This window comes from Aulonocara stuartgranti, assembly GCF_965226115.1.
Source record: "Aulonocara stuartgranti genome assembly, chromosome: 6".
In the NCBI taxonomy this organism is placed as follows: domain Eukaryota; kingdom Metazoa; phylum Chordata; class Actinopteri; order Cichliformes; family Cichlidae; genus Aulonocara; species Aulonocara stuartgranti.
The window spans coordinates 3,355,147-3,365,634 of NC_138944.1; the positions used below are offsets into that span (position 1 = coordinate 3,355,147).

The window sequence follows — 10,488 nt, forward strand, 5'->3', positions numbered from 1 at the left end:
GAGTGACGCGTGTGACGCCACCTGACACAGCAGCTCTGTGTTTGTGTCGGTGTCGGTGCATCACACCGGCAGCATCTCCAGTTTCACCGCAGTCCAGTGAGCGCGCCCCGCGGCTGAAGGTAGGGTAGGCTTTGGGATGTTTTTCAGGGTGTTTTCCAGCGCAAAAAGCTGCGCTCTTTTCCTGCATCCTTCACTAATCCTCCGCAGATGGATGGGGATTTCATGTGTGTTCTGTGTGTGATGGTTGTTATGTAATTGCATCACACTGACAGTGAGGCTTGAATGTTGTTTGGCTTCCATGTCACGGTAATTTGATAAAGGAGAGAGGTACCAAAAAGTACAGAGGGGCGTGGGGGGCTGGGTAGGCCCGGATGGCGCAGTTTCAGCGCACAGACATTGCTCCCCAACGGCCACACCATCATCTTCATCAGCAACATCGCGCTGCCACAGCTAAATAGTGCTGTGTAATAACTGTGTGACTCCTGGGACATGCGGGCGTCTCTAGTGCAGGTCTGCAGCCTCATGACCACCGCCTGGTCGTTGCGGCAGTGTCGCACAGAAATGTCCTGCAATGACACGTTTTTACGTCCGATCTGATGAGCTGGATGAGATTTGTAAGATTGGGGGGCTTCATTTTGAAGTGCACGAGTCTTGAGTGTATGGGCTGCTGTGCTCTGATGTTAGCTCAGTTTACTGTGTATTTTGGCAAATGCCAACATTTTCCTTTCATAGCCTGCTAAACGAACAGAACAGTAAATGCAGTATTTACCCCCTTACCCCTCCCAGACACTTATATATTTAAATAACCACCGGTTTATGCAGTAAAATAAAAGTTTAGGTTCATTCCAACAATTTTTTTTGTTTTTTTTTTTGGTAGTTCATTTGTTGTCTATTTGACTATAATAACCTTGGTTTAGTCTGCAAGCTTCTAAATCTGCTGAACTGCCCATGCGCAAGACACTTCCTTAGCTTGTGAGGGAGTAGTGCAGGTGTTGCTAATCAGACTTACTGTTAGCTAACTAAATTTTGTTTAGCCTCAGAAAACAAAAGGTAAGGTGATGGTTGGAGCTAGTGTATTATTTTGTTTTATGTATATATTTCTAATTGTTAATTTGGATATGTCTCTGTTTAAATTTCAATGTAAACTTTCAAAATACCAGCGGGAAATCCCGTTAGCTTATTGTTAGCTCGTAGGGCGGTAAATTTTGTCATAATAGAAGCAAACTAATATGAGCTTTACTTTTAACCGGCTTGTTATTATTAAATTAACTTATTTTATTATGTAACTAACTCGTGCATTCTATATTTATATGCCAGTCTGAGCCTTGGTGTGAAATAGTACAAATGTGTTTTGTTTTTTTAATATAAAACCTAATGTGCTATGCTGTAAATAAACTCGGGTTTAATACATAAATAAAGGCTTGGAAAGAAAATGTTTTCAAGTTTAACAGGTACACTAAATTAATTATTTAGTGTCCCATATTTATTAAGTACAGTGTAAAAAGTATATAAAATCCCTCTTAGCCATTTAGTGGGGCGTACCAGTATTTTATAGGCCACCATTAAATGTGATATTAATGTTAGATCCGTTGTTATTATACATTAATATCACACTAATATTTAATATTCAAGAACTGTAACAGCCCTAATAGTAGTTTAAACCACTTGGTACGAAAAAGGGACCCAATTGATAAGGTCACGTGACAGGAGAAAATGTAAATGAATTGAGAATATTGCCAAAAAAGTATAATTGTTGAAAAGAAATCTGAACTGAAAAAAATACCCGACAGTTTGTACTTTAACAGTTCACTTAAACTGCAATTTGGTTTTTACCAGAATTAATTCATTAAATAGTTAATGAATAAGTCAATTACTGTGCCTTGTTTTAGTGGATGTTTTGTTAAAAATAGTGCCAGGTTATATTTTCTTCTTGCTACACAGAAGAAATGGGGAGGAAAAGAATGACAAACACATAAATAGGTTAGAGAGTCTAGTCTATTTTAAAAATAAAGGACTGTGCACATTTCCACTGTTGGTGATTTTTGGGGTTTTCTCTGTATTACTTTAGGGCCTTTTCCTCACAATATGAAGCGCCTTGAGGCTACTTTTGTTGTTTTGTTGCTAAATAAATAAAACTGAATTGAAATTGAATTGACCCAAATGCTTCACTTTTGAAATACTCCTACTGTGCAAAGAATGGTGTATATTTGAAGTACAGTACAGTATTTGTGGTCATAGGAGAGCAGGTGAGGTGCATCTTCTTAGTTAAATTAATAAGGAATAATTATGAGAGCATTTCCTGGACATGCCTTCATAGCACCAGAGTAAGGACAGATTAAAGCAGAAAGGCTTGTCGGAGGCAAGGCAAGGCAAATTTATTTGTATAGCACAATTCAACAACAAGGTGATTCAAAGTGCTTTACAGAGACATTAGAAACAAAAACAAATAAAAAGCATGATTTAAAATTGATTAAAACAAGCAAACAAACAAACTAACTAAACACACACATTTCACACCTGTTCGCGCGATCTGAACCCTTATCGTAAGGGGAGCTACCAGTCCTTCTGTGGACGAGCTACTTTCTATTTTAAATTCCCTGAATTTAAAATACTCTCTAGACCCAGTCTAGACCCAGCTGGGGAGCTACCCAGAGCTCTAAACCCACTTAACAAACAAACAAACAAAACAGTATATAAAATCAAAACAGATAAAATCAGAAATAGATAAGATCAGTAGTTAGTGCAAGTTTTGAAATTTAAGCTTAAAAGTGTGGATTTGGTGCTTTATTCAAATGCAGCTGAGAATAGGTGAGTCTTCAACCTGGATTTAAATAAACTGAGTGTTTCAGCTGATCTGAGGCTTTCTGGGAGTTTGTTCCAGATATAAGGAGCATAAAAGCTGAAACCTACATTTGAGAAGCAGTTCTTGTTTATATACAATAAAATCCACAAGTATTTGAACAGTGGCACAGTTTTATAATTTGCCCTCCATACATCAACGCAGTGCACTGATCTGGCTTTTTCCAGTTCCGATACAGATGCCCACAGCCAAGGTATCTGCTTAATCCAATACCTGTTTTGCATTAATAATCTGTAATCCTCCCTGTGAGGACTCATTTGTTTATATGTGAGATAAAATCAGGCTTGATATAAACAGCTTCCATAACTCTGTAAATTAAAAGTGAAAAGTTAATGGATCCAAGAATATACATTTGTTGAATTTATTAGCGAAGTAATAAATGATAACAAGCTCGGTATGAACACCATCAAATATAAATAATGTGTTGGAGTTATTCATCCAACTTATTTGCATTAGACTTATTTTGGTTACAGTGAGTCATTAGGCTGCTGCAGGATGATGTCAGGTACAGTCACATTGGTATCTCCTTTTTTCTCCTCACACACACATTATGTGTGAAGTAGGGCTGTTTGATATAGCGATATATATCAGATGATGATATGAAAACGTCAATCGTTGCATATATTACGCTTTCGTTTGTTTCTTGGTGTTGCAAAACAAACTGTTTATGGCAATATTTTTTCATTGTTTTGATAGTCACTGTAGAATTTCTTAAAGTTCTCTCTTTTTCCTATATTTAATATAACCACGCTACGGACGGAGAAGCGACTGTTTTTATGCGTTGACGTTAGCAACAACGACCGTAAAACCATTGCGTGGCTCCGTCGTCCGCTTGTTTATTTTCTACATAAACCTTTCACAATAAAGCTGAAGATCCTGTTGAGATTTTTTCAAAATAAACTGAATCACATGAAGGAGTACGGATGAGAAGCAAAAAAGAGCCGTCAGGTGCTAAAAAATAAACCTTAGAATCAAACGTCAGAACAGGCTTTTCCCCGCAGCACGCCGTGTAATAAATAGTCACAAAGAAAATGTCTAAAAATGTAGTTTCATGCATCGGTCCAAACACTTGACTCTAGGTACACGACCAGCTAAAAAAAAAAAAAACTTCACGCAAATCGAGCTGCCCGAGATTCACAGAATTTACAGAAAATGTAAAATTTTTGTGATACATAACGTTGTCGGGACGATAAATGTCTTATATTGGGATATGAGATTTTGGTCATATCGCACAGCCCTTGTGTGAAGCTGTCCAAAGAGCTGAAGTGAAAGATTATTTAATCAAGCTGAGGACAACACATTATATTACAAAGCCATTTGGATCCAAATATCAGTTCAGGGTATATCAAGCAATCAAGATGTGACTGAAGTGGAGATTTTGAACTTTGATTCAAGCGGTTTAATGCAGCCATGTTTAGGTTGTGTGGCCAACTTAGTATTGGTCTGACTCAAAAAAATAAACCTATCAGAGAGAAGGGACTTTAGGAGTGGCCAAATCAATTGTCAATAATGTTGATTGGCCAATTTCATTTTAATGGGATCTGTCACCTTCTTTATGAGGCTCAAATATGTTTTAAAGCTCTGCTGATAAATTCATTTTTCTGACACCCGGTTTAAATGAGAGACAATTTTCAGGCTGTTTAATTTTTCAGATTTTAATTTCAGTTGAGTGTTTGGCTTCCAGAGTTAAAACAAAGAAATCAAGATAAAAATTATAATTGTGTCTTTGCATTACTTTTGCTGTTCCCTTTATGGAGATGACCCAAGTCTGTATCCGTTTCTTGTCTTGTTGTCAGAGTGAGCAGCGATGGGGAAGGAGAAGCTCCACATCAACATTGTGGTAATTGGACATGTTGACTCAGGCAAGTCCACCACCACCGGCCACCTGATCTATAAGTGTGGTGGCATTGACAAGAGGACAATTGAAAAGTTTGAGAAGGAAGCTGCAGAGGTATGACTCATGTTGTTCTTACTTCAAAAAAAGATCATTTTGAAATTTTTCTGCTATTTAACTCCTATTTTCGGTCTACTTGTCTCCTACTCTGGATAATATTCTCATCTTTTTATTACAAGTCCACAAAAAATATTCGGTCATCAGTCTTATTGATTTACCTTTTACACCTTGTAGATGGGAAAGGGTTCCTTCAAATATGCCTGGGTGCTGGACAAGCTGAAAGCTGAGCGTGAACGTGGCATCACCATCGACATTTCTCTTTGGAAGTTCGAGACCAGCAAGTACTACGTCACCATCATTGATGCTCCAGGGCACAGGGACTTTATCAAGAACATGATCACTGGGACCTCACAGGTACAGTTCAGTGGACTTCTTAAGTGCTCGTGTTAAATGCCATTTATAAGTTTTTCCTCTGCAGATCTTTCAGTGAGAAAAACTCCAACATCTCTGATCTCAGCTGGTGATGACATTCCTTGTTCTTGAGCTCACAGAGAGATCATAGTTTAGTTTAGTTTCACTTTATTTAAGACACACACGGGTCCATAGCAAATAAAATAGATGCAAAAAAAAAACAGTAGAAAATTTAAAACAAATTCCACAGTGTCACACAATTATATAGAAAGTAAAACAACAACTGTTCCATACCTTTGAATAACACCTAACTGAGTTTAGTGCAGGGTCAGTCAGAGATACGATTATACTGTTTGTGTAGTCCTTTACCCTACACATACAACTGTGCAGATTGAGACGATGACCACCATCATCAGCTTCTGTCCTAAATGCTTGGAATGGACTACTCCCAAGCATGGGACGAGATCCTCTCTAGAATCGCTGGTACAAGAAGGGTAATTGAACTGAGTGAGGTGTTTCTCCATTAACCCAAAGGCGAATGGAATCTCAGAAGGATTCAAAAACGTGGGAAAGACTGTAGCTAGTAGCATTAGAATAAGTAGAAGAGTATAACATGAGAGAAATGGTTGATGGAGAAACTTAAGGTGGAAAGACGTTTTCACATCTGTCTCCCTCCCCTCAGGCTGACTGTGCTGTGTTGATTGTGGCGGCGGGCGTGGGCGAATTTGAAGCTGGCATCTCAAAGAACGGGCAGACACGTGAGCACGCCCTCCTCGCCTACACCCTGGGAGTAAAACAGCTCATTGTGGGCATCAACAAGATGGATTCCACTGAGCCCAACTACAGCCAGAAGCGCTATGAGGAGATTGTGAAGGAAGTCAGCACTTACATCAAGAAGATTGGCTACAACCCTGACACCGTGGCTTTCGTACCCATTTCTGGCTGGAATGGGGACAACATGCTGGAGCCCAGCCCTAACGTGAGACTGCCATGAGACCAGCTATGACTCTTTTATTTGTCTGAGACTAGCAGGGAGTTACACGTCTAAAATAATATAAGGTTTTATAACTATTAAAGAATGAGCTTTTGGGTAAAAATACTCCAACATGCTTACAGGTCTAATGCCTGCTAGTTAGCGCCTCATTCCTTCTTCAGCTTTGGCAAATGGCTTCTGGGTGTAAAATTCTAGCTCAGAATTTATCTGGTGTTAACATTCACATCTTATCACTCCTTCTTGCTAAGCTGCAGACATGTGGGCTTCTCTCCCTTCACAGATGACCTGGTTCAAGGGCTGGAAGATCAACCGTAAAGATGGAAGTGCCTCAGGCACCACACTGCTCGAGGCTCTGGACGCCATCCAACCTCCGACGCGTCCGACCGATAAGCCCCTCCGCCTGCCTCTGCAGGACGTGTACAAGATTGGAGGTGAGGCTGTAAGGATGAAATGTGTTGTGAAGTTTGGCTGAAGTGTTGGTTGTTCCAGAATATGTATGAAAATAGGAATGAGATCACCTTGTGATAAAAACAGCTGAGCTGAATGAGGTCTGAAGAAATTCCCTTTGGTTCATTCTAGAGATGGCACGATACCACTTTTTTATGTCCGATACCGATACCGATATCATAAATTTGGATATCTGCCGATACCGATATGAATCCGATATAGTGTTTTTTAATCAACAAAACTGTTTTTTTAAAATATCTTGCTGCATTTTGTATAACTTCATACTCAAGTTTAAAACAACAACTACACTAAAGCTATTCTGTTATACCTGTATGCAAAAAAAAATATTTCATAGTTCAGCAATACTGATCAATCTAATAAACTTAAACCTACACCATCCTCCCTATTCTGGTATTTTAAAGAGTACTTAGCATAAATATTAAGCAGCCTAACTAACAGGGTTCCAACTCCCAGCAACAACAAAAATAAATAAATAAAAAATAGGGAACCACCCCTCACGCTCCACCTCATGATGCTTAATCGACGTAACCAACCTTAATTTGATGCAGTGTGAAAAAAAAATGCACAGAAATCAATTATTTTTCAAGAAATATTAAATAGATTCAACATCTTTCTCCAACAAAATTGCAGACTGCACAGATGGTACCTTCCCAAAGGAAAAAGTACTATAGCTTACTAGGGTATATATATTAGACTTAATAGTTACTATATACAGTAATTGACTTCTATTCATTTTACATCAAATTAAAACTTTGGGTGTCAGATAATTATTTATTAAAAGCTAGACATTTTAAATGAGAATAAGAAAGAAAAGTATGTCTTTGTGCCCCCTTTTCCCTGTTAATGCTCTATCGGCCCCCCTGGCTAAACTTTGCTAGATCCGCCCCTGCACAGTTACCAGCCGTCAGCTACAAAAGATCCTCGAGTAGAAAGTAATAATAAATAAATTCTAACAACAGCTGATCAAGCTTAAACGTGCTGCTGTTGTTCAGCCGCTGGTTTCCTCTTTCTGGTGCAAAGTGGGCCAAAAGCAAACTAGAGACACGGACTCGCGACAGAAAAGCCGATCAGCTGATCGTTAAGCAGTTTCATGATTGAAGCAGCAGCAGGAGAGGCAGTCGCTCCATATATCGTTTGTTAAGCTTAATGCAGGAATGCTTTACAAACATTCAGAGATGGACTTACACACTTGCTTTACTTCTCTCGGGATAACTTTGTGGAGATGAAATGCCGGGTTGCTAGCGAAGCTCCAAATGCTATCCAGACCACCGACAGGTCCCGCATGCCACAGCCGCTCTATCAGGTGATGCATACTGCTCCGACGTGCTAACGTTCTGAGGTGAGTTACGGCGTGTTGCAAGTTTTGTGAGGTGCTTTCGTGATATTTAATGGATCGGATTACATTTCTTATTTTTCTCCGATATCCGATCCAGTAATTTAGGTCAGTATCGGACCGATACCGATACGTAATATCGGATCGGTCCATCTCTAGTTCATTCTGTCCTAAATGCTGAGGCTTAGAAGTATACGACTTTAATCCATGCAGGTCTTCCACACAGCTGTAAAGTTGTTAACCTGCCTCTCCTCCAGGCATCGGTACTGTACCCGTGGGTCGAGTGGAGACCGGCATCCTAAAACCTGGCATGGTGGTGACCTTTGCCCCCGTCAATGTGACCACTGAGGTGAAATCTGTGGAGATGCACCACGAGGCCCTAACTGAGGCACTGCCCGGTGACAACGTGGGCTTCAACGTCAAGAACGTGTCTGTGAAGGATATTCGCCGTGGCAACGTGGCTGGAGACAGCAGGAACGACCCGCCACAGGAGGCAGCTGGCTTCACTTCTCAGGTGTGCTGTCAGTAGTGTGAAATGCACATCCTTCCTTCTGTTCCTCTCCAGGTTTACAAATAATACCTGTGTCTGCTGCCCTGCAGGTGATTATCCTGAACCACCCTGGTCAGATCAGTGCTGGATATGCCCCCGTGCTGGACTGCCACACTGCACACATTGCGTGCAAGTTTGCTGAGCTGAAGGAAAAGATTGACCGTCGCTCTGGTAAGAAGCTCGAGGACAACCCCAAGTCCCTGAAGTCTGGAGATGCCGCCATTGTTGATATGATCCCCGGGAAGCCCATGTGTGTGGAGAGCTTCTCTGAGTACCCGCCGCTCGGTAGGTTTTTTTTTATCCTGAAACTGGATTTTGTGGATCTAAATTTTAGCTTTATTTGACTGTGAATTATCCAAACTTTACTCTCACTGACAGTAAGAAATTAGTTTTCAATTCAAACTAAAACCAGATTATTGGCGATGCCTGTAGAACAACATGTACTGAAGGCTTTGTCCCCACTGCAGATGCCTGGGTTCGATTCCAGCTCAAATAATCTCTCTATTCACCCCACAGTTATCTGTCACTGTCTAATAAAGGTGAAAAGGACAGAAATATATCTTAAAATGCCAAATTTATTATTTGCATAAATTCAATGGATATTCTAAACTTGATCATATAGGTGAATATTAAAAAAAATATTTAAAAAAAATTTTTTTAAATTATTTTTTGGAGAGAAGCAGCACTCTCGATAGCTTCCTGTCTATCCAGCAGCACAGAAAGAAAGGGTGGGGGCACAGGTGACCATATACCACATGGTCGAAGTGCTGCATCTTCTCTCTCTCCACCTTCTAGTCTGTCTTCACTGCTTTATTTAATCAGTGAACATAAATGGACAGTTATGGATAGCTGAAGTTAAACAATTTTAAAATCATAAAATTTGCCCGTTAGGGAGAACACAACTTCTGAATCAGAGGATCGTCTGTCATGCGTGACATTTTTCTATCAGACGACTAAAACAATAAAAAAAAAAAAAGCTAAATATCCCTGGATTCCTGTTACATGTCTGTGTGTGTGTAAAAATAACAACGTCACTCTGACTCTGCACAAACCCAAAGCAACGGGTTATTTCCCCTTTCTACATTTGTTCTCAAGAAAAACAGGAAGTGGTTTTAGTAGCTGAATAAGTTCATCACTAAGTTATTAGGTGAAAAGTCACATAGACATTTAGATTGCTTAAACAACAGAAAACACATTTCATGAAGCTGATCAAATTATATAAAAACAAAAATCTCTTGACACATACTTAGGTCACCTCCTCTCTGTATGTTAATGCACATTTTTTACCAATAATTCTTCCTCAGGGCGCTTTGCTGTCCGTGACATGCGTCAGACGGTGGCGGTGGGCGTCATCAAAGGCGTGGAAAAGAAAGCCGCCACGAGTGGTAAGATCACCAAATCGGCACAGAAGGCGCAGAAGGCCAAATGAACGTTGTGCTGGGCTGCTGCCCCAAACGCTCACCATGGCCGAAGACACACCCCGCCCCTTCTGCACTCCATAGTCAGCGTCTGGTCTATTATCACAATGCATCGCAAAAGCAGACGAAGGAAAAAAACTAACCAAAACGCTGTTAGTGCTCGTCTTATGTAGGTTTTATTGCAGCAGAACACAATAGGTTTGCGTTACAGTTCTCTGCCTGTTGAAGTTAATGATTCAGCTTCTCGTGGATCTAGACGACAATCGTAGTGACGAGGCAGACGCGTTCTTTTGTCAGCTCTTCGTTCATGTAAGCTCTGTGTTGTAGCTTTAACAAAAAGATAAACTTGTTAGCCTGAGGTAGATCAGCTTCTTGCATGTTTGCACCTTAGAGAAACTCTCCGTGCCTCGCACTTTGCTCAACTTAAACTCCCTCCAAGTAGCTCTGATAAATGTTACTGTTAAGTTCACCTTAACCGCTGTTATTTGTGATTCTACGTTCATACAAGTAAAGGTGTTTAAACATTATCTCTCTGCTCCTCATTTCATTCAAATCAAAAC

The 10,488-nt window shown here is 40.1% G+C and overlaps 1 protein-coding gene across 2 annotated transcripts; it reads left to right on the forward strand.

Annotated features, from left to right (window-relative positions):
- The first annotated feature begins 23 nt into the window (after positions 1-23).
- Positions 24-10,455, forward strand: LOC309708578 (elongation factor 1-alpha 1). Of its 2 annotated transcripts, none has more exons than XM_082536748.1 (8): positions 24-119; positions 4,657-4,811; positions 4,989-5,168; positions 5,848-6,144; positions 6,440-6,590; positions 8,218-8,474; positions 8,561-8,795; positions 9,815-10,455. In XM_082536748.1, exons 2-8 carry the CDS (start codon positions 4,668-4,670, stop codon positions 9,937-9,939), a joined length of 1,389 nt encoding a protein of 462 aa, XP_082392874.1. In that variant the 5' UTR covers positions 24-119; positions 4,657-4,667; the 3' UTR covers positions 9,940-10,455. The 2 variants fall into 2 exon arrangements, with proteins under 2 accessions (XP_082392874.1, XP_082392873.1); XM_082536747.1 differs by lacking the exon at positions 24-119 and adding an exon at positions 936-1,050.
- Positions 10,456-10,488: the final 33 nt, after the last annotated feature.